Source organism: Taeniopygia guttata, chromosome 12, assembly GCF_048771995.1.
Source record: "Taeniopygia guttata chromosome 12, bTaeGut7.mat, whole genome shotgun sequence".
Taxonomy (NCBI): Eukaryota; Metazoa; Chordata; class Aves; order Passeriformes; family Estrildidae; genus Taeniopygia; species Taeniopygia guttata.
Genome location: NC_133037.1, coordinates 9,733,352 through 9,758,484, shown reverse-complemented (window position 1 = coordinate 9,758,484; position 25,133 = coordinate 9,733,352). Strand labels below are relative to the sequence as shown.

Genomic DNA, 25,133 nt, shown 5'->3' with positions numbered 1-25,133 from the left:
CCGCTGACGCACCTCCTGCCGGCCGCGGGGCTCCGCCAGGCCCGGCCCCGCCGCACTACAGCTCCCGCCTGCCCCGCGCCCGGCCGCAGGGCGGAGAGAGAGGGAGGCGGGAAGGGAAGGAGGGAGGAAGGGCTTCCCCGTCCCGGCGTGCGCCGCTGCGGGCGGGAGCGGCGCGGGGCGGGACAGCCCTGAGGCGGTGAGGGCGCGGCTGGCGGTGCGCGGCTCTGGCGGCCCCTGAGTTGTGGTTCCCGGGGGGAGTGAGAGGCTCACGATGTCGAGGAACGTAAGTGCTGCTCGCTCCGGCCCGTTCGCCCCCGGTGTGCCAGGGCTGCGGCCACGGCCCTGTGCCGGTCGCAGCCCGCCGGGCGTCTCCAGATGGGCTAGATGAGAGCGAAGATGTGTGCTAATGTCTTTGCAAATAATTCGATGGGTGAAAGTATGGGTGTTAATGTCTTTTGAAATGGGTCTTCGTGTCGCAACTGACTTTGGGCAGCAGGCTGGTTGCCGAGCTGAGGCGGCTTGGCTCCTGACACAGAAAGAGGGTCTGCACAAGCCTGAGTTTGTGCACTGTGAGCAGCAGGTTTGTTACAGAGCCCACACAGCCTAACTCGTGAAACAGAAAGTGGGTTTCCACAGACCTGAACTTTGAGGTAGAACAGTGGGTTCAAGGAGGGGGATATGTGGAAGGCGGTTCGGGAAGGCTCTGTCCACCTTCCGAGGCGCCGATGGGGAAAGGAAGAGGCAAGAGCAGCCAGGAGTTTAGGATGAAAGGAGGCTGTGCCCCCCGAAACCTCGAGAAAACTCCGCGGCTGTGTGCCCCATTGGACTCTCCTTGTTGGACTGCCTTTATTCGAATAAAGTTACAGGAGTTCTCGTTCTCCTTTATGGACACTGGCTTTCCGTAGTGTGGTTTTCCGTACACAGAGAAGTTCCGTGTCCTGCTTTGGCTGTGTGCGTGTGCTGCAGTTGGATTTGGTAACTCCTCACAAGCTGCCTACGCGCAGAAAAACCCCTGGGCTCTCATGTTAGTCCTGTCCCTTGTTTTGAGTTATTGTTAACCTGGATATAATTATTTTAGAGTGTGCAGGCACACTTTTTACTGGTGAGGTGAATCATAATTTGTTATTTATAGCAGTGTTTTAGCTGGTCAGGAATTCAGGGCTATTACTCAATTTGTCATGGCATGAATGCAGGGCGTGGACTCCAAATACAGAACCTGGAGGCAGACCGAAGAAAGCTTGAACATGTAGAACCACTATAATAGAAATTGCGTTTTTTTTCTACCAGGCTGGAGTTTTATTTATTGAATGTGCTTCTGGTACTAAAAGTGTGCTAAGGCATTTTATAAGTGTGGGAAAGTTTTGGTCCAAGGCAAGAGGTTCTCTGTAGGGCAGCAGTGCTAACGAAGCTAGAAGACTTGTTTTGAAACGGAATGCTTTCCCCTTTCACCAATATTGCACTTTTGTTTATTTTCATCAGTTCTCTGACACAGGCGGCAGAAAAGAGCATGTTAAAATCACAAGTGAGCGCAAACCAGGGTTCCTGGAGCGGCTCGGTGAGACTTCTGGAGGCATGTTGATTGGACTTGTGACATTTCTTCTGGCTTTCTACCTTCTTTTTACCAATGAAGTAAGTGCAATACTGTCAGTGTTTGTACACAGCATTAATTGATCTTTGAGAAGAGAAGATTTTGTCTGGGGACCTGGTGCTTATGCTTGGGATGTAACAGAAAAGTGAAGTCACAGGCCACAGGTAGTGTTTCTCTGGAAATAGGTATAGTAGAGACAGTAGCAGTGTGTGATGAGAGATAACATCCAAAGCTTGTAAACTGGTGATGAAACAGCCTGTGGTAAGAGGGTTGTGTGAGCCAGCCCTCTTTTTTCTTGAGATAACAAAAGGTCCTAATTTCTAGTGGTGTTATAATTACTTTAAAGAAATTCATACCCCATGTTGCAAAATTAGAGGAGTTCTCAGAAATAATACAGAGTTTCTCAGTATTATTTCTTGGTTTGAGGTTTTAAAAAAAAAGTCTTCCAGGAATCTTAACACCCTACCATTGAAAACATACTTGTTTTGGCAATTTTGGAGTGGAGATCAGAATTCTGTGGGTTTTCATGTAGAGACTTCTTTTCATACCTCTACAAGAGGAAAAATAACTACTTCAAATTTTGATAACTTTGCAGAAAAAAAGCCCATCAGGATATGATAATAAGGCAGGAAAAACTTCTGCCAAGGAGTCAATATAGGTGTGTAGAAAATGAACCATAATTTGTATCATTTTTGCAGTTACTGAGGAAAGATGAACAAGGTAAGAGGTGCAGAGCAGTAAGTTTAGACCTGTGTAGGAAGAATTTGGGTCTGTTTGAGAAGCTTAGTCAATGTTAATGGTCCTGCTGCCTGGGTGAGAAGTACTGCCCCAAACTGGCTCAGACAGAGAATGGAGAAGCCCAAGTGTGTTTGAAAAATACGTCTTGGGCTGAATATACAAGGATTCCTTGTGGTCATCAGTTCTTCTGATGCTGCTAACCTTGTTCACAAAATGCTGCTGTGACATTGATTCTCCACAACTTGATTTATGTTTTCTTCATTGCAGGGACGAGCTTTAAGGACAGCCAAGTCTCTCGATGAAGGGCTTTCTCTTGTGGTCCCTCTTGACGGCATCCTCAGTATCTCTCAGCAGAATGAGGGGAGACTGGTGCACTTGGCTGGAGCTCTGAGTACATCTAAGGTAAATAAAATAGTATCTTGAAGATACGAGTATTTCAAGCTTGGAGGGAAGGAAAAGTCTTTGCCATTCAAAGTTTTGTTTGATATCCAGGAAAAGACACGTGGCTTTTCTCCTCCTCTATGCACTGTTATCTACCACTCAAGCTCTGGTTCTTGGGCTGGAATCAGGGAGATGCTGAATGGCCTTGCACTCCCTTCTTCAAGCCAATGCCAGCTCTAGCTGTGTTTACCCTCCAGCTGCCTTTCATGGATAATTTCAATTGCCATTTTTGTAGGGAACCTTTTGTGCGTTCATGATATTGTTAAGTGTTCAGGGTCTTGCAGCACAGGAGCTCTACAAGTTTTTACTTTTCAGTAGTGGTGACATTTTTCATGGTCCACTCACATTGCAGAAGGTAACACAGCACCTTCCAGCAAAACAGAATCTCCTGGTTTAAACACTGAAACCTGTAAACCCATAGTCAGCAGTTCTGTTTCATTCTTCACTATGACAATAACTTTTGATGATGATTCTTGTGGTCGGTTTTGGCAGAGACATTCTTTTTGTCTTTCATAATGTTTATACTGTGTTTACCTGTGTGTAAGTTAGTGCTAGCTGTACAGTGAGGTATATAAATGGGTTCACTAGTAAAAGTACAGTGTTTGAAGTTGTGAGGTACAGCGTTTAGACTGACTTGTACTTTCTTTAAATTTTGCACAGCCTTTGTTTGACCCCAGCTATGGGCTCTCCATCCAAGCTGTCAAACTTAAGCGTAACGTGGAAATGTACCAGTGGGTTGAATATGAAGATTCCAAGTAAGTTAAAGTAATCTTTAAAAGTAGTTTATGAGGCTGTTGTGTTACCAGGATCCTATCACAATCCTTTTTCTTTCCTTATACTGAAGGGAAAAATAAAAACCAAATATAAAAAAACCTCTTAATAGTAAGAGAATTCTAGAGCTCTTGGATTTTTTTTTTTTCCTTTAGAGAATCACTTTAATTTCCTTGAGAGATGTTAACTGCTCTGCTCATAGTTGCAACCCAAATAGGGAAAACATTTCTGCTATTGCTAATAATTCCACTGATGGTAGTACGAATGTTATTAGCTATTATGCAGGTGTGACTGCACAGAATTCATGTTCCAAACGTCTTTCATGTCATTAAAAAAAAGGTCAAAGGTAGTGAAGATGTGAAAAATAATTTTTCAGTTTTAGCATGCTTATGGTGCAGCATGTGTTAGAGATTTGATTTGGGCCAGCTTGTCTCACTATATTTAATTCTGATTGTTCCTCATCAATCTAGTGTACACCTCCTTGTTCAAAACATGGGAATAAAAATGTTGTGGCTGTTGAGCATTTGTGTACAGTTTTCTCCTGGTACAGAAAATCTGTCTTCAGAACAGGTAGTCCAGAGAAGAGCTAGGTTATGTATAAAGATAAGTTTGTCTTGCCAGAGATCTGTCTGTGCATTTCATTGGTGAAATGTATTCTGCCTTTAGCAGGGGTGTGTGTGCACTGTTTTGGTTCTCATCCCAGCCCTTTTTCTCTGCAGGGAATATGAGGAGGATGGTGAGATTAAGAAAGAGACAAAGTACTCATACAGTAAGCTGATCAACAGAAAGTCCCTTACCTTTTATGCATGTAACTTTGGACTTTTGTGTGTGTGTGTGTGTGTATTTTGATTTTGGTTGTAAAACCTTTTTTTTTTCTTCTTGGGAAAGAAAAGAAGTAATATGAAGAAATAAGCAAAACTTCTCCTTCATAAACAAACAGAACCTCCCTTTCCTGAGGTAATGGAGGTGAAAGGAGATGTGCTGTCAGCAAATAAAAGCTAAAGAAAATCTGAGGCTTGTTTTGAAACCCCTAAAAGTTCAGAGGAACATCCAGGGATAGGATGCTTCAGAAATAGGGCCCATATGGTCCTCAATGACCAGAGATGGGAGAGTATGTTCCAAGCTGCACCTGAGATTATACTTCAGACATGCAGTAATTGGGAATATGTCAGCTGTGAGCAGAAGAGCATAGGGGAAAACAGGGTAGCTCCAGCCTGTAAGGGAGCCTGTTGAGAACCTGCTTAGATGTTGATACTAGCCAGTGAAAACCACCAGCACCTTCTGATGTGCCCTGTGGGTTTTGCCAGGTGCTTTTTTGGCAGGAGCACAACTGAGTGTGTAATTCTGATCTACCCAGTGGCAGAAAAGTACTCTGAGTCATTGTGTATTTGGAGATTGGTCTCTGTGCTTCATCTACCTTTGATCAAAGCACATGGATGTGTAATGTGGGCATGCAGCAGTTTCTAGGTGTGGTCATACAAAACCACTCCGCTGAGTGGAGCATGGGCACCCTGTATCATGGAGGTACATAAGGGGCAAAGCTGGTGGTTGTGAGCCATGAGAAGCAGGCTCAGAGGGATAGGGAACAAAAAGAAATGCCATCTAAAAAAACAGCTGTCCTCTCAAGATTGATTGATTCTGTCCTATAAATGTCTGTGTATGCCAGCCATGGACTCAGCCAGCTCCTTGATTACTCTCCCCTCAGCAGGACTGGGGAAGAAATTGGGACTAACAGGAGTGAAGGACAGGTTGAAAGAAAGATAGGGAGATGGCTTTCCAATTACCATCATGGGCAAAACAGACTCTCTTTATGGAAAGTTTATTGTCAGTTAAAATAAATATTTAATTACTGATTTGGGTATTGGCAAAACACATTTGGACTCAGCCTTTCCTGGGCTCAAGTTCTCTCGACTCCCTCTCCCTTTGCCCCCTATTCCTTGTTATCATAAAACCAGTTTATTCCCAAAGAGTGTACCTTTTTTCACCCTAAATCTTGCCATTCTCTGTTAATATACTCGGAGGAGGGATCTGTGTCTCAGTACAGAGTATCACAGACATTGATGTAGACAGTATTATTAGAAGTGCAACCTAGAACTAATGACTGAGAGGTGTCTTCAGTAATTGAGATCTGAGTGTCTTTACTCAACCTTATCATTCTGTTTAGATACAGAGTGGAAATCAGAAGTTGTGAACAGCAGAAACTTTGATCGAGAAATTGGACACAAAAACCCAAGGTGAGATGCAAGTGTCGTAGTCCCTCTGAATTCCGTCACTGGATCTGATCAAATATGAAAGCTAAATGACTAATTTCATAACAGAGTACACATGGAAACTGCTGTTCTTCTGGTAGCTGGGAGAACGAAGGCATAAAGAAATTAGAGCATCTCCAAGAATGATGGCTTAACTTATTTTAATGGTTCTAACTGTATGCAGTCTAGACAGTTTCTTGATGGAATTGTTTTCACATCATGGCAGTCATTTAGCTCTTTGAGTTTCTCCTGATGTTTCCCACAGTACCTTTTCTGTTCTATATATTACATACTGCAAATCAAGAGTTTGATCATAATTCTGGGACTAATCAGGGACTCTCTCTGTTCCTCAGTGCCATGGCTGTGGAGTCTTTCACTGTTGTTTCTCCTAACGTCCAGGTTGGCAGCTTTGTTCTTTCTAAGGGTAAGGGTTGTTTTGTACTGGCTTTGTGTTGGCTGTTGCAGGCTTTGGCTCTTTCCACAGTTGCTGTTGTGTCAGGTGATATTCAGGAAGCCAGCCAGCAAATTGGCCATTCCAGGTTAGACACTGGGCCTCAGCTTGATGCTTTATTCTGCTTAGGTCTCGTGGATAAAATTGATGATTTCAAGCAGTTGAGTTTGTCACACCTGGAGGATCCCCATGCTGATGTTACCCGAAGAGAAAATTATTTCTATCACAGCGACAACCCCAGGCGTCCAGAAGTAAGATGGGAAAGATAAACTAAAGCAGTGGTTACTTGTGTGTGAAAAAGGAATTGGGGCATATCTCATTTCTGTTTAAATGTATAGAAAATGTATAGACCATCACATAGGATGACTCCTTTAGTGCAGCCCTAGAGAATGAGTGCTTCTCTTGCAGAAGACTTCCAGTCTCCTCCTTTATTCTCTGTTTTCTCAAGTCTGCTGTGCTTTTAAATGGAAAGGGAAGGTGCTGGGAGGTGGGTTCCACCTCTGCCGTGCTGTATTGAGGAGTACAAACTGCTTGTTGAAACATTGTGCTGCCTACCCTGTTTTGCCAAAAGATGGAATGATGAGGGATGAACAAAGCATATCATGTGCTCCTGCAGCTTAATCAGAGGGGATATTAAAAAACAGCATGTGAGCGCTCATGTTTCAGCAGCCAGCTAGCCCTGAATAAAGGACAGCTTGGAAAGCATTCTGGCTATTTCTTGTGTGACATAAACGTTCAGAAAAATTGTTGATAAATAAAGGATGTTCCTGTGCTGAGTTGTTTTTCCTTTGTAAAACAACCTTTCTTGACTTCCAATATTCTCTTGTTTGTAGGTAGGAGACCTTCGTGTCTCTTTCTTCTATGCAGGTCTGAGTGGAGATGATCCCCATTTGGGCTCTGCTGATAAGGTGAGTCTTCAACTGTTTCTGTATTTTGCAAGCTCAGTTCCCAACTCAGAAACCAGTAAATATTTTTCCCTCTCTTCCAAGGTGACTGTGATTGCTCGGCAGCGAGGTGATCAGCTGGTTCCATATCATACCAAGTCTGGAGATGTTCTGGAGATTCTGTACCCTGGGGACCTCTCTGTGGAGGTGAGATACCATGCTCTTCTAGTGAAGGGTTAAAACTTGAAGTGGTATTGCAGAAGCAGCAGAAGACAAAGCTCTTGCTCTCCTTCAGACCTTGCTGTGGAGGAGGAGATCTTCATATAAACATTGTCTCTTCTCTCTGTTTCTTGGACAACAGATTGTAGCCTGTGTTTGCTTCCAGGTTTCTGCACATTCTGTCTGTTTTCTTTAAAGATTGTTTCTGTGCCCTCTCATTTTGTTTTTATTTGCTCCTTTGTTGTTTCCCACTTACACATGCAAGCACATGCTTTTGAACAGGTCACATGCAAAAACAGTAAAAATCAAGATTTAATTAAATAAACCATTAGAGTTATTCTCTCTTCAGCTCCTAATAACAGGAGTTTAGGCTTGTTTGAAATGTTTATTACTATTCTGGCTGAGAAAGAGCCTTCAGGCAGAACATTATGCTTCAATAAATCCTGCATGCTCCGGCAATTTGGTGATTCATTTACTTCTTTTAATAGGTTTGTTTCCGTTAATGATTGTTCCATGCCCTGCTGCAAAGAAAAGCAGATGTCAAGAGTTTACAGGTGCTCCCAAAAGCAGTTAGAGAGGCTTTGTTCTGACTTGAAAGAGTAGCAGTAGAATCAACCCTCTGCCGTAAGCTCTGAATCTTCATTAGACAGAATTTTGTTTCATGGAAAGTGAACTGGTTAAAATAAATAATGCATTGAGTGCTTGTATGTGCAAATAATCAGTCTTACACATCTCTTACCATTTAGTGCTTTCTACTGTCCAAACCATCTTCATGTGAACATTTTGTTGAGCCAGAGGGTCACACAACCCATTTTGAAAAAAATCTTAATCAGAATTCATGCAAAGAGATTGCTTTGCCTGATGAAATGCACACATACCTTTCAGCTTTTCTTCCCTGTATGCAGCTTGCTCTGTTTCACACACCTTTTCCTCAGCCATCAGTTGCATATTGCCTATTCTCTCTTCCTTCAGAGTGAAGTCAGACTCTTCATTCTTTATCACAGTTACTTATTAGGGTCTTATTTTCCACAGTAATGTTGAATGTGTCCAAATGCAGGAAAACGTGGGTGCTTTCTGCCTGTGGGTAGTGTTGAATGGTGCTTTTTAGGTTGTTTTAGTTAAGAATTAAGTGCCAGTTTCCCCCATGCTACACTGTTCAATCTATTGCAGTGTCCTGCCATACTGCACAGACCCTGCAGAATGAGCCGCAATGTATTTTCTGCAAGAGAAATTGTACCCCTAAAATGCTCTTGGCTCTGATTGGCTCATGCTGTATTGGAATTAAGAGGATCTTGAAAAAGAGCAAGAAACAGGCTGAATGTGATGGTGTTTGCTTTCAGGAGGTGTTTCAGAAGGAGCATGAGAGTAACACCATGAAGACCTGGGCCCTCCGTGCAGCTGGCTGGCTCTCAATGTTTGTGGGCATCAGCCTGATGACCAGGATCTTTTACACGTTAGGTAAGTTTTTCGTAGACAGTAAAATGATCTAGGAACAAGATCATAACCTCTAGAGAGTTAATTAATTTGGAGATCAGGAGAAATCTGATTTGAACTCAGATTTGATTTGATCTGAAAAGTCACCGTAGGCAATGGCATGTAAGCAGGACCTCAAAACCAAATGGATGCTTTGTGTTACAAAAACCCCACACAAATATCTTTTACCAGTCTCAGAAGATCCCAGCCCAAATCTTCCCAAAATGAAAAGCTGAGGCATGTGTTGGGCTGTTGTCTTCCAAATCTAACTCAAGGTGCTGAATACAAATACTTTCTGCACCCACACACAACTGATCCCCCCAGCAGGTCCTAATCAGTGGTTGTATTGAAATATGTTTTTGTGTCTGGTTATTCTACAGTATTGTAAACAAACAGAAAAAAAAAAAAGGTTTTGTTTATTCTTTTAATATAGAAAATGCTGGAGAAAAAAGCAGAAAAACAGGACAATGCCCCAAACTTGCATAAACTTCAGACATCAAAGATACCATTCACTTTGTAGCTGTTGTAGCTGTGAACCTTTTTTTTCCTGATTTATTTATCCATATACATGTAGCTCCAAGATTTATTGTTGCCAGAAAAGAATTCTTGAGCTAGCAGCTTGTATCAGTTGCCCTAAACTTGTTCCATAGGTGCAGGGTTGTCTGTTTCCTCTGCCTTTTAAACCTTGGACAAATCTTCAGACCTCATTTTGGATTACTTCCTGTGTGAAGAGATGAGGATAGCATTGACTTATGTGTTTACTTGTTGCTTAATGATCAAATGTCTTGATGATGCTTTGCTGAAGTGCCTAATCCAGTGCTCTTGATAAATAGTTTGAGTCTGTCTTGTGATTGCAGCCATTAGGGTGCAGATCCTAGGCACGAATCAGACTTCTTTGTAAACTGTCACCCTGCCAACTGCTTCATGCCATGTTTAATTCTCTCTGCAGTGGACTGGTTTCCTGTTGTGAGGGACCTGGTTAACGTTGGCTTGAAGGCGTTTGCGGTGTGTGTGGCCAGCTCGCTGTCCCTGCTGACCATCGCTGTGGGCTGGCTCTTCTACCGCCCGCTCTGGGCCCTGCTCCTGGCGCTGCTCTCCGCTGTCCCCATCCTGGTGGCCAGATCCCGTGTTCTGCCCAAGAAGCAGCAGTGACAAGGTGGTGGTCAGGTCTTGAGCTGAATCCTGGTTAGAACCTTCCCAAGTGTATTTCTGCCCGGTTCCTGCAACAAGCTTACAGCAAATCACAGCTCAGCAGCAAGCACTGAAAGCTGGGGAGGGGGCTTGAATGTGATTATTGGTACACATTATCCATAGGGCTACAGGATGCTGTTTGTGGGAAGTCAGTGACACCAACTTGGGGGAAAAAAGCATTTTAGGTGTGTGTATTAGTGGTTAGTGAACAAGCAGATTTGTACCTCTTACTGCTTAGTAATTTTCCCTGATTTGAGAACTGGCAAGTCCTTGCTGGGTGGGGCACCTGGTGTATTTTGGAGAAAGTGCCAGCTGCATCCCATGGACCCTGGTTAGATGTCCTTAGGAAATGCGTGTGCCTGCCTGCCTCTGACAAACCCTCCCTCTGCTGCCTTTTCTTGTTTGCACAGTCAGGAACACTCTTTTAGCTGATGTATTTGGCAGTGCATGTGTTCAAAGGGAAAACATAGCTTGGGTGAATTCCACAGAATACTCATGTAAACCCTCTGCTTTTGGACTGAGGATTTTCAAAGTCATTGATGCAATGAGTGGCCAGGTTAGCAGTGCTCTGAGGTTGGGCAGATTTATCAGGACACATTGACATCCCCCAGGTTTTACAGCTGTCTGAACTTGGTTCTTGGTTAAACATCCAATATAATAGCCGGGACTGTATCAGAATGGTTTCAAAAATTTCACTTCAAATTGCACTTAAAGGGATACTTACAGGTCATTCACGTGTAAATAAAAAACCTACTGCCTTGAAACAACATTGATTTTTATAACTGAATCTGTAGTCTAAAATAGTTGGAGGTTTTTTGCTGTGTATACTGTTCTTTTCTTTAATTTCACTTAGTAAAGGCAATTAACATACTCCATGAAATTAAGTAACGGAAACATTTTTGCCTGATTAGTTTTCATAGATTTTAGTAGCCTAAATTGGTAGTTTTGTGTCTTATTAGAGGAATGCCTTGTAGTGTTGTGATGGCTTACGTTTATCTGCTGTAAGCAGTACTTGAGGTTAGAGACACCCTTAAGTCTCTTCACCAAGCTAGAGTCTGGCTTCCAGATGGGCCCCCTGCACTACTGTTTTGGGGTTTTTGTAAGTATACACAGTTCAGTACAAAAATAATGTTTTCTATTAAGAAATTTATTTATGACCATCCAAGGAGTGTTCTCTGTACCAAAGGAACTTGAACATACATGGAAGCAAACATTTGCTAGAAATGATACTGAAATAGAAATCTGAGTTAGAAATCATAAATGTTTTGAGAATTTGTAATTATTTTATTAGTCCTAGGTACTTTAATTATTTTGGTATTTGAATATTGGCCGTTTTGTCTCACAGCTCTGTCCTGAAAACAGGAGCAGAGTGAAAGGGCAGGTACAGGAGCTGGCCTTGTGCATGCACTGGTACATGGCAGTGGTGCTTCAGCAACACCTGCTCATGCTCCAGCAGTCAGGAATTGTGCTCCACAGGGGCAGAGAAGCTGGGTTTGCACTGCTGCTGTTTTGCCTCTGATGCAGAATACTAACCAGCATTACTTATTGGAAATGAAGTGACAATTTTCTACAGAAGTGTTCAGCTTTTGTATATTTAATAAAATACTGTTTTCAAAAAGTTGGTCTGCAGGCTTTTTTATTAAAGTATTGCATGCTTTATGTCCAGGAACAGTGTCATGTCCAGGTGGTTTGTAGCTTCCACAATAACTATTTTCATATTGTTGGGTCTTGTTTGTCCTGCAGATATTTCAGTTTTGGTAAGCTGCTCTCTGGTCTGTGTACTGCTGCCAGCCTGCCATGGGTTTACTCCCCATTACTGACCAAAGAAGTCAGGCAAGAAAGTGACTCTCTAAGATCATTTGAAAAACATGATAGCTCAACCTGACTGCTACAGCCCCTCGTATTTTACGGAGACTGGGCATTCTGAGGCCTGTGCATTCTGAGAACAGACAACATACTCTTTTTTTCGAACTTTATTTTGATCTACAAATACAGTACAAAAATAGATTTTTTTCTGAACATAGTTACATGAAAGCCATTTTCTTACATTTCAGTTTCTGTGACAATGTCCAACAATGACTGAATTGTTTTCCCCTCCATTTTGAAGAGACTGTGTCAGTCGACTTGAGATACATACTGCCAAAGACAGATCAGTATTTCTACTACAAAAGTGCAACAAAAGCTTATGTAGATTTTAATATTCCTCTCTCAACAGTTTTTAATGCTATGGTGCTAGATAACAAGAATTCTGTGGTTCTAGTGAATTTTGTTCCATCAGAGAGATTTAGCCAGTTTTACGTGTTTTGCTCCAGAACAAGATCTTGATAAGCAACAGAAGTAAATATGTATATATTCATATATATTCAAACTGCTTAACATGGCATATTGAACCATTGAACCCTAAGTTTGTAACAAGAACTAAGAACTGGGCTTCTCCCATCCACAGCATTTCTGAGAGATTACTCCCAGATTTCTGAGAGTAAAGGAAGATGAGAGGTTGAAAAGCCAAACTTACATCAAAAAATGCAAGTATTCTTTAGAAAATACAAATTTGTCCATAATCTGATTTTGGTTTTTTTTTTTTTGTTTGTTTTGGGTGTTTTTTTTTTTTTTTTTTTAAGACCTTAAAGGAAGTATTTTCCCCTTGAGCCAGAAAGGCCAGAACTATATCTCACCACTGATTTGGGTAAGCTACGGATCAAAGCAGGCATCAGCATTCCTTTGGCCACCTCTCTGCAGACAGAAAAAAGCAGCTGGATGCTTTAGTTCTGAGCAAGCAGGGAAAAATGAAAACGAGAAAAATGGGAAAAGAGACTGCTGATGACAGGAGTGCCTCAGGAAACTCAATTATTAGTGCTGAGTGATACAAAAGAGAGCAAAAACCCCAACAAAGCAAAGTGATCTTGGAAGGTGCAGTTCTTCTCCCAAGTCCAAGGACAAAAGGAAAAATCTGATAATGAAGTGATACCTGTGATCAGAAAGGAAACTGGATACTGAATTAGGTTGGTCCCTGACAGCTCAGAAACACAAGTGCAGAGGAAGAGCCTAAGGTCCTAACTGGTAAAGGATTCTTCTATCATGACTATGTTTCCTGCATCTGGAAACACCAAAGAAAAGCTGATCATCACAATTTCTCAAAAGGAAACAACTGAGCTGCTTCTCCCCTCTTTTCTCGCTTGCTTGTTTTGGCTGCAATCTCTTCTTGTTTCTCTTGCTGGCGATTCTGGGGCCAATAAATGGCTGTGTTCCCCACTGTGCTCTCTGAGCTTGGAGCTCCTTCTTCATCTGAAGAGAATCCCCCTCCTTTCTCTGTCTCAGGTGCTGATGGCTCAGTCTGGAAAAAACAGGTGTGAAAATCAGAAAGTCACTCTAAGAATCACTTGTAACTGCCCCTTTCTAAGGGCTTGTCTTTGATCACAGTGACAATGAGTGGCATTACAGAAGTTGGTTGCTCTGGTTTGGGCTTCCCACCCAAAGTGCTTCTACTTCTCAACACCAAACATTCTTGCAACACAAGCACTTTTGACAATATAAGAATAAAACCAACCTGTTTTAAAAAGATCAGGCTTTTCATCTTTATCCTTGCAGAAAAAAATTAACAACTAAAACATCTAAAAAAGTGCCCCACTCTCATCCTGTTAGCTACATGCTTGGCTTAGAGGAATAAATCTAGGAAAGCGTATGAGAAAACAGAAAATAGTAAAAACTTAAAAGCATTCATTCCTTGTTAAACAGTAACAAACCTTTGACGAACATGACCACACTGAACTTCTAGTATAGCTTTTTTTACTAGCTGAAGACTTTAGACCAACCAGAGTCTGGAAATTTTCTTCTACAATTAAAATAACCTGCAGAAAAAGAAATGACTGATAGAAATGCAGGATACCTTGATGGAATAGCGTTGCTTCAGTCTCTCTCTGATGAGAAGTCCTTTTGTCAGCAGCTTCCAATTCCCTAGAGCTCTTATCTCACGCTTCTGTTGGGGATTGTTATGGGAAAGAGAAAAATTTACTACTGTGAGTTTCAATGGATTTATGCACATAGGAAATGAAAGCTTTGAGATTTTTAAACTATCATCAAAAAAGCCTCGTGCTTGTTGCTTACATAGCCTGCCCTGTTTGACTGCCCAGTTTCAATGAAATTTACTTTGTAAATATAACAATAAGGAAGCTGCAAAAATAATTCTCACCTGCTTCTCCTTCTTTTCTATTTCTGCTTGTTCATTCTCCCAGGCAGCAACAAGGACATCTTTATACTCCTCACACACCACATACCCATCAGTACTAGGAAGGAGAACACAATCCTCTGTCAGCTATAAGGAGGCAAAAGAAAGGGAGCAAATGCCTGCTGAGCCAGCCCAAAAGCTACTGTCTGTCTCACTGGATCAAAGTGTACAACTGGTCACATGCTCCCCTTAACACAAGATACACAAATTCTGCAGGACCTCAACATCTGACAGGTGCAAAAAAGCAGCTTTTACATACACCGGGTGTGAGTAGCCGCCGTGAAAATCAAATCCAGTGATGGCTTGAGCACAGTCAATGTTCAACTTCCGCGCCACTCTGTTCAGGTTTGGCAGTTTCAGCTGCACACAGCCAACAGGTAACATGGATGGCAAGAAGAGATAGACATTTCCATATTCATTCCGAGGGACCTGTTATGGCAAGAGTAAAGAGAGATGGTGATCATCCTGCTTTCTGGAGAAAGGTGAAAATACCTGCTGCAACTCAGGGATTCTCCCCTCCTGACCTGCTATATTCCACTCCAGTATTCAATTAATATTCACATGACAAGGTAAAAGCCTAGATTTTAGCTGCATGGTTATCTCCTAGCTATGTCCTCTGCCCAAGCTTTGTTACTCAGGCTCTAATGCAGAGAATTAGCAAGGCAAAACATGGGCTAGGAAGATCAGATCAACAAAATGTTGACTTTAACAGTCTGCACTCACTACCTTGTGAGTACTTGTGAAAGAAAGGCTCCGTAAAGTTTTGACTATTTCCTCCTGTGAACATTTACCTCTGAACTCTTAATCCTGAATCCATATATTACTGACTGATCTCACATCTGAAGCATACAACTTCTGGAAAAACAAAGCCCAGATCTCCACACAAACCCCCTCCTTTAGCACCAGCCCTCTGCTTTCCCAGCTACCTTTCCATCCACTGCTATGGGAGGCTGATACTCCTCTGTCTGCCAGCGGCCAAACAGTGCCAGGTCCTCCCGGTCCCGGATCGCCGGCTCTGCCAGGCGTGCCTTCCTCGCCCGGTTGGAAAATCCTCTCACCATCTGCAAATACAACAACCAGGCCTGTAACATCACAAGAAGCTGATGGTGGTTTCAGGTTTTCCTAGGACACCAAAGGAGAAGGCTCTAGGAGAGCAGAAATGCTACTTCCTAGCTTCAATATCCATTGCGTATAAATGACAGCCCATGGCACCTGTATGCAACAGGCAGGGATCCAGCAGTGCATATAAAACATTGGGGTGCCTCTGGAGAAGGTGAAAATGGAGCAGTTCTGCCAGATACTCTTGGGGTGGGAAAAAACCAAAGCTGGGCTTTGGGCAAGATGTAGGAACTAGAGGCACAGCAGGTGGACAGTACAGCTACCACAAACCATGCAAGCAAGTGTGAAATCTACATCTGCTGACAAGGCAGAAGACAAAAACCAAAACAGAACTGAGCTTGAGCTTTAGAGGACAGATGGATTGCACAGAAGGAAGTTGAACTCTCTTACCTTGTAAGGCACTTCTCCAATCCTCACCACTCGAGCTTGCTTCAGCCAAGTGTCCCTGGAGTGCAGAGTGTGTATGCAGTCTCTGAAAAGGCCAGAAAGAAGCAAATGTAAGAGTTTTCAAGTCATCCATAACAGATCCACAATAAACTTATCATATTAGGAATAATAAAAAAAGCTGTATCTTAGCGATACAGAAATGCTGTCAGGCAGCTAAATGCCTCACAGGTTTATGCATGTGGCCTGAGACTACTGCTGATACCATCATGCAAATTAGCTCTCCCGTTTGTTATGAAGATCACAGATGCAGGTGACAATAGTTGCACAACTCACCTGGAGTAGACAGCCTCTCCCCTGCAGTACCCCAAGATAGCAGCTGACTCGGGATAGATGGCCTGGTATTTCAAGAGGTGCCTCTTCAGTGCATAGAGAGGGTGGTTTTTGTACTCTCCAATTGATGTTGGTAAGGGTTGATCTTGAAGCTTGACTTGAAACTGTAAGAATTATATAGAAAAGAGTAATTTTGCAACTTTTTCACTACCCTTTGTAAGAAAATAAGAATGACTATAATATGAATCAAAGAAAAAAACACCAGAAACTTAGCAGATGAGCCAATAGACCAAAATACTCTTTCTGGAAGTAAGTATTTAGATGTGTACCCTGACCTATGTATTTAAAAACTCTCTCCAAGAAAAGTAATGCTAAACACTACACAAACCTCACTAGTTTCCAGCACAAGCTCTGCAGTACTTCTGCTATGCAAACTTGTCTGAACAACCTCCATCCTTTAATATTATTTCAATTTACCACTGCACAGTCTCTTTATGTTCAATCTCAACATTTCAAGCTCAAACACAAACCTCCTTCCTCATGGTAAGAGATTTCTAATACTTTTTGCCTGAAAGAGAATACAGGGACTGGACTCCTGGCACTACGTGTCCTGAACAACCTACTGTGATTTACCTCATTTTCTTCCTTCTTGTCTCTCTCCACAAAGGGACTTTCATATGGCTGCAGTGTCTCCTCCCACCACTCCGGGTCCACACGGCTCTTCCTTGTTGAGGTCATCCACACTGGATCATATCTTTGTGTCACATCCCTGACACTCCCATCGTTGTCAAACCCCACAACGTAGAAAAGCGGCTTTGTGGCATGTGCAAAGCACAGCTGGGGCTGGCCCACATTGCCATGAACACAGTCTACACAAACCCACTTGTCCTCAGGCTCAAGGAAAACCTCCAGCCACTGGTCTGTGCCCATTGCTCTCCTCACCTCCTGCTGTCCATCATCCTCATCACTAGAAATGATTTTGTTTTTCTTCCTCTGTGCTTGAGGCAAGGCTGGAGTTGTACTTTTTGCTGGCTTAGTCTCAGCTCCATGCAAATTTTCTGCTTGCCTTGTTTCTGAAGTCTCAGTTTTTGACCTTTTTATAGTTGTCAGCTTTGAATTCTGAGAGGCCTGTGAGCTTCTCCGCCTCTTAGGGACAGTTTCAAAATCCTCATCAGAGAGATCACTTTCCTCCTCTGAAACCTCAAAGTCTGAAGCACTGCCCTCATCACTTCCACTCTCTTCCTTGTAACACACTTTGGAGGCCACTCGTCTCCGGCGGTCGTTCTTGGGCCTGACTGGCACATCTTTTTCTGCTGAACTGGTCTCATTATTTGATCCCTTCTGTTCCTGGCTACCTTTAGTCAGCTTTGATTTGTGTGTCCTTCCAGTCTGGGCAGTTTTGGGTTTCTTTGGCTCCTTCTTGTTTTCTTTGCTCTCTGAGGATTTCTCATCCTGCTTGGCTTTTTTGCAGGGGCATGTTTTTGCCACAGCTTTGGGTGTTGTGGTAGAACTCTCCCGTCCCTCATAGGTGCTGCTGTGAGACAGCCTCTTGGATGAGCTCTTTGCCTACAGGGAGACAGGCCAGGTCATTTTTATGACCACAGCTAAGAACATGGTAAGAAAAAAGACTAAAATCAGCCCAAGGTTCATGCAGACCAAAGGTTGACAGGCACAATCAATTCACTTGAAAACTTCAGGCAACTGGCTGAAGAGATGTGTACTCATGCAGCAAGAGTTGCTATCTAAGTTTTAAAGAAATGTAAACCCACTGAAACGTTAAGAAAACTTTGCTGAAACACAGAAATGATTGGCTTTTTTAAAGAAGAAAATTAAAAATTAAGGGTGTGTGTTTTCTGCAAAGTAGACAGAACCTGGTTCATGCAGTAAGCAATTCACTGCAAGCTGTAATAGCAAGAAAGTTTTTTTAATCCTACTAAATCAGTGACCTATTCCTTATTCTACACAAACAACAAAAACTACCTTTGGTCTTGTCTCCTTGAGAGGAATAGGTTGAAAAGACAGCACGAGGCGACACAGCAGCTGTAACGCTCTCAGAATAATTAAAAATATCTGCAAAACAGTTTAAATTGAGTACTTTAATCACAGGAGCTCTTGAGATAAAAATGCAAGAAAATAAAAAGCTACAGAATCACTTAAGTCACCGATCTGCCTTCTTCAGATCCACCCCTTCCACCACTTGTGTATGACCTGACACACAGCATCCAAATTCACCAACCACCCCTGCACTTCCCAGTCTCTTACGTGAACAAGCTCCTCATCATCCTGTGCAGCGTAGATGGCAAACCTCCTCTCCAGTGTTGCCTGAAGGGGCTCTCCTTTTTCAGTGGAAAGCTCATCATTGACAGTGAAGGTTCCAACAAACCTGAAATACAAGACACCTGCTTATTATCCAGTGCTTGTGACTGTATTCTTAAACTTCTGAGTTCACCCTCTCCTCCTCTAAAAAGGACAGCCCCTCTCATCCTTGTGGATAAAATTTTAAAAACCCACAGAAAATTGCTAGTTACAGTTACCCCTCTCCCTGAACCCTCACTCCACATTCTATGTGACAGCACCATCAGAAGAGTTTTACCATTTCACCAGGTTGGAAAGGTAGACAAGGCCCACTTGGCCTGCGGGCACTTGGGTGAAGCGGGTGGGGACGATGGACAGAGCGATGGCAAGGAGATCTGGCTGGCTGCAGATCCTGTTCCTGTAGAAACCATTTGCTAATAAACACAGCAAGTGAACCTGAGAGAGAAGAGTTTGAAAGTGAGTTACAAGAGATTTTCCTTATTGGAACTACTGCTCATGGTAAAGACAAGGAATACTTCACTGCTCCTTTTAACAGAGAGAAGTGGCAATGAAGCCTCCCAAGACTCATAGTGCTGTCTTCAGAAGACAGCAAAGCACTGAAGTCTTTGCAAGTGACTCCTGCTCTACATGACTGGCAGTTTAATCCCAACAGAATGAGACAATATCCCTCTATGGAGACATATACATCCTACTCACATATGCTTTGAGTTAGAATTTTACTAACACAGGCACTGGTGTTTCCAGTTCACAGTTTAGGAGAAACTTTATGAGCATCTGTCAGGACTACAGCCTCTTTATTTTGTCACTTCTAGCCTTTCTAACTGTTTTTAAAAATAGTTTCTTTTGATTACAAATCAGTTCAGACACCTTTATGCTCAATTTCTTCTCTGCCATGGCTCTCTGTGACAAATACCTTATGTGTGTCCTCACGAACCTCCTTGCTGAAACGTTTCATCATTCTCCGAAGGTACATCTCAAACTCAGCTTTTCTTTTTTCTCTGCAGAAGATTACAAAAGAAAGGGATGTTGTGGGTTTTCTGTGGACCTGCCTTTCTTGATTTCTGAACTGGGTCAGTTCACAAAGAGAACCCATCCCAGAGAATCTTCCATGCACACTTAAGGAAACGTTTAGTGACTGGTTATGTGAACAGGCTATTAAGGTTTTGCAGGCACACAATGTCATTCACCCACAGCTCTCCTCGCAGACACTTCCTGTTGTCCCTTCACTGGAAATGGAGACAGTAAAACACAGTGAAGTTACACACTTGATTTTCGAGGAAGCTGAAAAGCCTCCTCAATTCCTGCTAACTTCCACTGAAGATTTTTGGTAGAACTGTCAGTGTGTAAACTGTTCTTCATCCCATAGCCCTGCATTATTCCAACTCAACAGTCTGAACCAAGTGGGGATTTTCACCCTGAATGAACGCAGCAAGTCAGTGGCAGCCAAGACTTAGGGTATTTTTAACTTCAGCCTTTAGCAGCCCTCCACCACCTCCTTGCTCTTACCTCGTCTCTCTTTTCTTCACCTGCTCTGGGGTTTCAATTTCTATCTCGACAGGATTGCTTGGCAGCCCCATTGATGGAAGAACAGTAGCTTCTAACTTATCTGAAGGTTCCTGAAGTTCTGTAAAAATAAAATACTAAATTATAAGTAAACATGGAATATATTCCCAGGGAGGACTGGTGATTGGATAAGAACCCACATTTTCCTTCTCAAGTGTTCAAACAACCTTTAAACAGAACACATCCAGTAACTACCAGCTCCTGGATCTCCCATAACATTGTGTGTATTAAGTTATTTGAAATAACTGTGGGATGCTGGTCACCTGCCGTTGAAGAATCATTGTGATATACAGGCTCTTAAAAAGTGCTTAACATGAAAAAATATGCAATTGTTACCTTCCACATCCTCCCATTCATCTTCACTTTCATCATCATCATCGTTGTCAGTATTGTCTTCATCCATCTCTTTCTTAACAGGAGATTCTGTCTTTAATTTCATCTCCTTCTGAGGATTCTTCAGTGAGTCACTGTTAAAATCACAAAACAGTGGTAGCATCAAGAAACGCAGGTGCTTGTTTATCAAAGACTAAAAATAGGGAAATAAATCAAGCATGATCTCTGCATCAGTAACAAACCACACAAAGAAATAAGAAAAAGGTCCTATAGACTTGAATGATAAATAAATTTACCTGCATGTTTCTTCTTTGATAGAATTATCTTTATTTCTAGCATTCTTTTTACTTTCTTTTATTTGTGATTTTGCCTCTTCTTGTTTTGAAGGTTTGGAAGTTTTTGCTGCGCTGGAAACTTCAGTATCACAATCATCTCCCTTTTTCCTAGCTGGAGCTTTTGAGGTCTTTTTTATACTGGGTTTTTTCTCTTCAAAATCATCTGCACGTGACAAAAGAAATGAAGATTAATGTTAGAGGACAGAGTTTCATCTCCATGGACTTCATTAGAGGCAGCTTCAGAAGAATGTCAGCACTCACAATGCTGAGCATGTCATTATTTGTTTACAAGCAGGCAAGATTTGAACAGTGAGACTTGTTGGAGGGAAGCACTTACGTAACTCGCCAGAAGTACCTAAAGATTCCTACAGTCCTACCGATGGAATCGGCGGAAAACCAAGCATCGTGCCTGCCACTCGTAACAAGTTATTCCCGCATGTCGCTGCTCAGGAGAGCACGGCCGAGACCAAACAGCCCCGCACGGGCTGCTCGGCCTTTAGCAGCGTGCGGGGCCCAGTCACACGCGGGTTTAACGCCCGGATAACACAGCGATAACACAGCGACAACACAGCGACAACACAGCGACAACACAGCGACAACACAGCGATATCCGTCTCCCTCCAGGCCGGCTCGCCCGTCCTTCCCGAGGCGCGCTGGCAGCGCCGTCCCCCGACCCCGCGGCTGGAGCGGCCCGAGCCGCGGTGGTGGCGCAGCTCCGGCCCGCCACGGCCTCCGAGCCGCACTCACCCTCCTCATCCTCCTCCGGCTCGTCCTTCGGCAGCGCCCCGGAGCGCCTCTTCCTGGCGGCGGCGGGCCTGGGCGATGCTCGGCGCTTCCTGGCCATGGCGCCGCAGGCCCGGCCCGCCCCGCGGAAGGGAAGGGAAGGGAGGGAAGGGAAGGGGCCGGGCCATAAAGTCTCGCGGGCGGGCACGGGAGGCGCTTTGAAAGATGGCGGATGAGGTGGACCAGGTGAGGGCTCTCAGCTCCCTCGGGCTGCAGGGAGGCAGCTCTGGGCAGCGCGGCCCCCGGGAGCTCTCCGTGCCGCTGCGATCCCCGCTCGGGCTCGGAGCTTGTGCCGCTGTCGGGGCGCGGGCAGGGCTCGCTGCAGGCCCGCTGACCCCGAGGAGGGAAAGGCGGAAAGCCGCCGAGGGCAGTGCCCTGGGCTCTGAAGGAAGGGGCCAGCTAGAAGGGAAATACGGGATATAGATGGAAGATATGGAGGAGGTCATCACCCTTTTTTTAGTTGTGATTCTCGAAGTGCGCCTTTCGCACAGCAAGGGGCCTCAGGCCGCTGTGTGTTGCGGTTCCACGCCAGCCTCGGGGCCCGGCCCGGCTGCGGTGCGGCCCAGCGAGGGCTCGGGGGGCTGAGTGTGGGGGGCAGGGTGTGCCCCGGGGCACCCGAGAGCCCCCCCCGGGGCACCCGAGAGCCCCCCCGGGGCACCCGAGAGCCCCCCCCGGGGCACCCGAGAGCCCCCCCGGGGCACCCGAGAGCCCCCCCGGGGCACCCGAGAGCCCCCCCGGGGCTGTGTGCCGGGGTAACTCTCTGTGCTGGCAGCCTGGGTTTGGCTGTGCTGTGCCATGGCACAGCTGTGCTGCTGCTTCCTGCAGTGTAAACTGTGGCTGCTGGTAGCAAAAACAGTTCACAGTGTGATAGAATGGTTTGTGTTAGACCCTAAAGGTCATCCAGTTCCAGTCCCCCTGTGTGTAAAGAATGATTTGCTGCAGGTTTAAATGAAATATTTTGACTCACGTTGCTCAGGGCTGCTGAGTATCAGTGGAGTGGTAAATCAGCAGCACTTGGGTTCACTAGCATGTGATGGAGTAATTTGAATTATTTGCATCTGTGTTTTCACTCCTTTGTTTTCTATGTTTCACATTGAGGAGTGGAAAAGTTGACAGGCTTCTTCTGCACAAATAATGCTTCTTTTTTTTAGCAACAAACAACAAATACTGTAGAGGAGCCACTTGATCTCATCAGACTCAGTCTAGATGAGCGAATCTATGTCAAAATGAGGAACGACAGAGAGCTTAGAGGCAGATTACATGTAAGTAAAACTTTGACAACATTGTCATGCTCATTCAGCTAAGCACTGTGTAGCCTTTCTTTATGTACAACAGTCTGTTAAACAAGTTTACCTGTAATATTCCACTGGTTGTTGAAAAAGTTAGTTTTAAAACATGAGTAATTGCATTTCCTGGTTGAAAGTGCAGAAGTGGTTGGGGAAAGTAGGTTAAGAATTGTCTTAGTTACCAGAACTGTAATGTGATTGGTGGAAAAATCTCATTTCCTCAGTGCTTTGTCAACTATTAACTGCTTCCCTAGAAAATCAAGAGATATATCTTGTTCTTCTTGTCTCCTGAATGATACCAAGCAACTAATTTCACTGCTTTTGGCTTCCATTTCTCTGTGAAATAAGCAATGATGCTGAAGGCCTCTTCATATGATGTGCCCTGAGGCCTCTTCTAGACTGAGGTCATTATTATCAAACAAGAATCCCTTAAGGCACACCCTGGGAGGTGTGACAGGACAGGTGCTCAGCTGCATTCTCAGATTTTTGCTTTCTGTAAGTCAGTCAGCCTCCCTGAGTGCTGTGCTCTGCTGGGAAGGAGAACCAGTTGCCCCATGAGTTAACTGGGCCTCAACTCCTTTGGAAACACACAGATAATGAGAGATCCATGAGGGATGTGTAGTTTGCAACATGCTTTTTAAGGATTTTGGAACATGAGTTTAAGGTTTTGTAGCACTGTACGAGTAGCAGCTTTCAAACCCTGTAAGTTGCCCCCAGGCAATCAATTCCAGGAGGCTGGACTGGCAGCAGTGTGTAGCTGGTTTAATGTTAACAAAGTCTCTGTCTCTGAGGTCTTGTAAATGCTCTCACAGAATGCTTCATAGCTATTTCTGCAAGTGTTGCAGTAAATGCAAATGTCGTGCCTTCTTTTTCCTGCTGGAAAGTTCTCGTTTGTTTATGTTTGTGTTGAGCTGGAACTAGAATGATAGTACTATGTTTTGGTCAAAATCATACTAAACTATTTATGTCTCAAAGTCTTGCTAAAATTCTCATTTTAATAAACTCATGTTTGAATTTTGGGAACATGGTAAACTAAACTTACTTTCTGCAGGCATACGATCAGCACTTAAATATGATTTTGGGTGATGTGGAAGAAACTGTGACTACAATAGAGATTGATGAAGAAACCTATGAAGAGATTTATAAAGTAAGACCTAAAAAATGAGTTAATTTATCCTGACAGATTTTTTATTTAAAACTACACTGTGTTATATTGTTAAAGTAGTTTATTGCTGACTGTTTTTCGAGCCAAGCTCTAACAGGATTTGGACAAACTGATATGAAAGCACACAGGTTATCTATAGACTTGGTGTTAATTGTATTGATCTGTTCAGCATGCGAGGACATTGAGTGTTTGCTGGAGTTGTTTCAGGTGTTTTCTATGATTGAAATGAATATTTTGTAAATGTAAACTTTTCTTTCCTTCTTCATAGTCTACCAAGAGGAATATTCCGATGCTCTTTGTCAGAGGGGATGGCGTTGTGCTTGTAGCTCCCCCGTTGAGAGTTGGTTGAAGCAACAAAGGACTTGACTTTCTTGTAAAGTTCCAGACTTTTAGACAGTGATTCATGTTTCAATCATGTCTCAAAATTCTGTATATGTTTTTTATAGGGTATTTTTGTCTGTTCTTTTGAAAAGGGGAGGGGAAGGGGAATCAGTTCATCTTGCAGAAAGTACATGGCGTCAATCAAAACAGTGTAAAACCCCACCTGATCTCAGAATTAATGCAAACTGCTGTAAATTGTCTGCCTTGTCACATTCAGTAGAAGAATCCTTAATTTTTTTCTATATTGGCAGTAGCACTGTCTTGTTTTTGTTGTTTTAAATAAATTTTGATTTATCTTTGAGATTTGACTTGTCATGTTTTTTGTGTTGGTGGGGGTATACGTTCTTCTGCAGAGCTAGTGCTTTATTAGGTTAAAGGATCAGCCTCACTGTCAGAGCAAGCAGTGTCTTCAGTGTGTTGTTTTAACTTGTGTCCTTACTAATACCCAAGCCTTGCAGATTGCTTTGGGGACAGCACTACATCAATCTATGCTATGTTCAAATTTGTGATGCATATCCCCATTGTAGGGAAATGGGGTTTATATGAACCTTCCACCTAAGGTAAGGAAGATGAGCTTCAGTGCAATGTTAATGTTTTCAGATATTTTCATTGTGGCTTTGTTAACAGTTAGTTTGCATGGCCATGAGTAGAGACTGAGTTTGTTGCTCACATGCTGTTGAGTTGCCTGCTGCATTAATTTCTCACTGTTTGTACCATGTTTCAGTTCTTGAATACATGAAATTCTGCTGGTTGCCTAAGGATGCTCATAAATAATCTGTAGTGAAGGTGCACTAGAACCTGAACAAAGCTCTTTTTTAATATATACTTTCTCATGCCCACCTTGTTTGCAGTTTACTTTCCTCCTTGTGTGAAAACAGGGCACTTCTGATATAATTATGTTTTAG

The 25,133-nt window shown here is 43.3% G+C and overlaps 3 protein-coding genes across 3 annotated transcripts; 2 read left to right on the top strand and 1 right to left on the bottom strand.

The window, feature by feature from the left end:
• The first annotated feature begins 5 nt into the window (after positions 1 to 5).
• On the top strand, positions 6 to 11,623 carry TMEM43 (transmembrane protein 43). Its single transcript, XM_002194663.7, has 12 exons — positions 6 to 283; positions 1,480 to 1,629; positions 2,594 to 2,728; positions 3,428 to 3,522; positions 4,258 to 4,307; positions 5,703 to 5,772; positions 6,141 to 6,211; positions 6,368 to 6,489; positions 7,072 to 7,146; positions 7,228 to 7,329; positions 8,682 to 8,799; positions 9,764 to 11,623. Exons 1-12 carry the CDS (start codon positions 272 to 274, stop codon positions 9,964 to 9,966), a joined length of 1,203 nt encoding a protein of 400 aa, XP_002194699.5. The 5' UTR covers positions 6 to 271; the 3' UTR covers positions 9,967 to 11,623.
• Positions 11,066 to 21,519, bottom strand: XPC (XPC complex subunit, DNA damage recognition and repair factor). The gene is made up of 16 exons (XM_030283184.4): positions 21,361 to 21,519; positions 20,575 to 20,776; positions 20,282 to 20,412; positions 19,889 to 20,006; positions 19,296 to 19,380; positions 18,660 to 18,817; positions 18,329 to 18,449; positions 18,047 to 18,136; positions 16,700 to 17,632; positions 16,070 to 16,230; positions 15,740 to 15,821; positions 15,157 to 15,291; positions 14,490 to 14,659; positions 14,195 to 14,288; positions 13,892 to 13,981; positions 11,066 to 13,339 (listed from the first exon to the last, which is right to left on the bottom strand). The coding sequence occupies exons 1-16, from the start codon at positions 21,455 to 21,457 to the stop codon at positions 13,130 to 13,132; spliced, it is 2,877 nt and encodes a 958-aa protein (XP_030139044.4). The 5' UTR covers positions 21,458 to 21,519; the 3' UTR covers positions 11,066 to 13,129.
• Positions 21,520 to 21,556: 37 nt separating this feature from the next.
• On the top strand, positions 21,557 to 24,531 carry LSM3 (LSM3 homolog, U6 small nuclear RNA and mRNA degradation associated). Its single transcript, NM_001245297.2, is given in 4 exon segments — positions 21,557 to 21,582; positions 22,548 to 22,658; positions 23,734 to 23,829; positions 24,116 to 24,531. Coding segments are annotated over 4 exon segments (309 nt in total). The 5' UTR covers positions 21,557 to 21,561; the 3' UTR covers positions 24,197 to 24,531.
• The last annotated feature ends 602 nt before the right edge of the window (positions 24,532 to 25,133 follow it).

Excerpts from the sequence above, each read along its gene's own strand:
- TMEM43 (XM_002194663.7), top strand. Across the intron at positions 1,630-2,593 it reads ACCTTCTTTTTACCAATGAA|GGACGAGCTTTAAGGACAGC; the intron begins GTAAGTGCAATA and ends TCTTCATTGCAG. Across the intron at positions 6,490-7,071 it reads ACAACCCCAGGCGTCCAGAA|GTAGGAGACCTTCGTGTCTC; the intron begins GTAAGATGGGAA and ends TCTTGTTTGTAG.
- XPC (XM_030283184.4), bottom strand. The coding sequence starts at position 21,457 with ATGGCCAGGAAGCGCCGAGCATCGCCCAGGCCCGCCGCCGCCAGGAAG. Across the intron at positions 14,660-15,156 it reads CCATAGCAGTGGATGGAAAG|GTCCCTCGGAATGAATATGG; the intron begins GTAGCTGGGAAA and ends TTGCCATAACAG. Across the intron at positions 13,340-13,891 it reads AGCAACGCTATTCCATCAAG|ACTGAGCCATCAGCACCTGA; the intron begins GTATCCTGCATT and ends TGTTTTTTCCAG.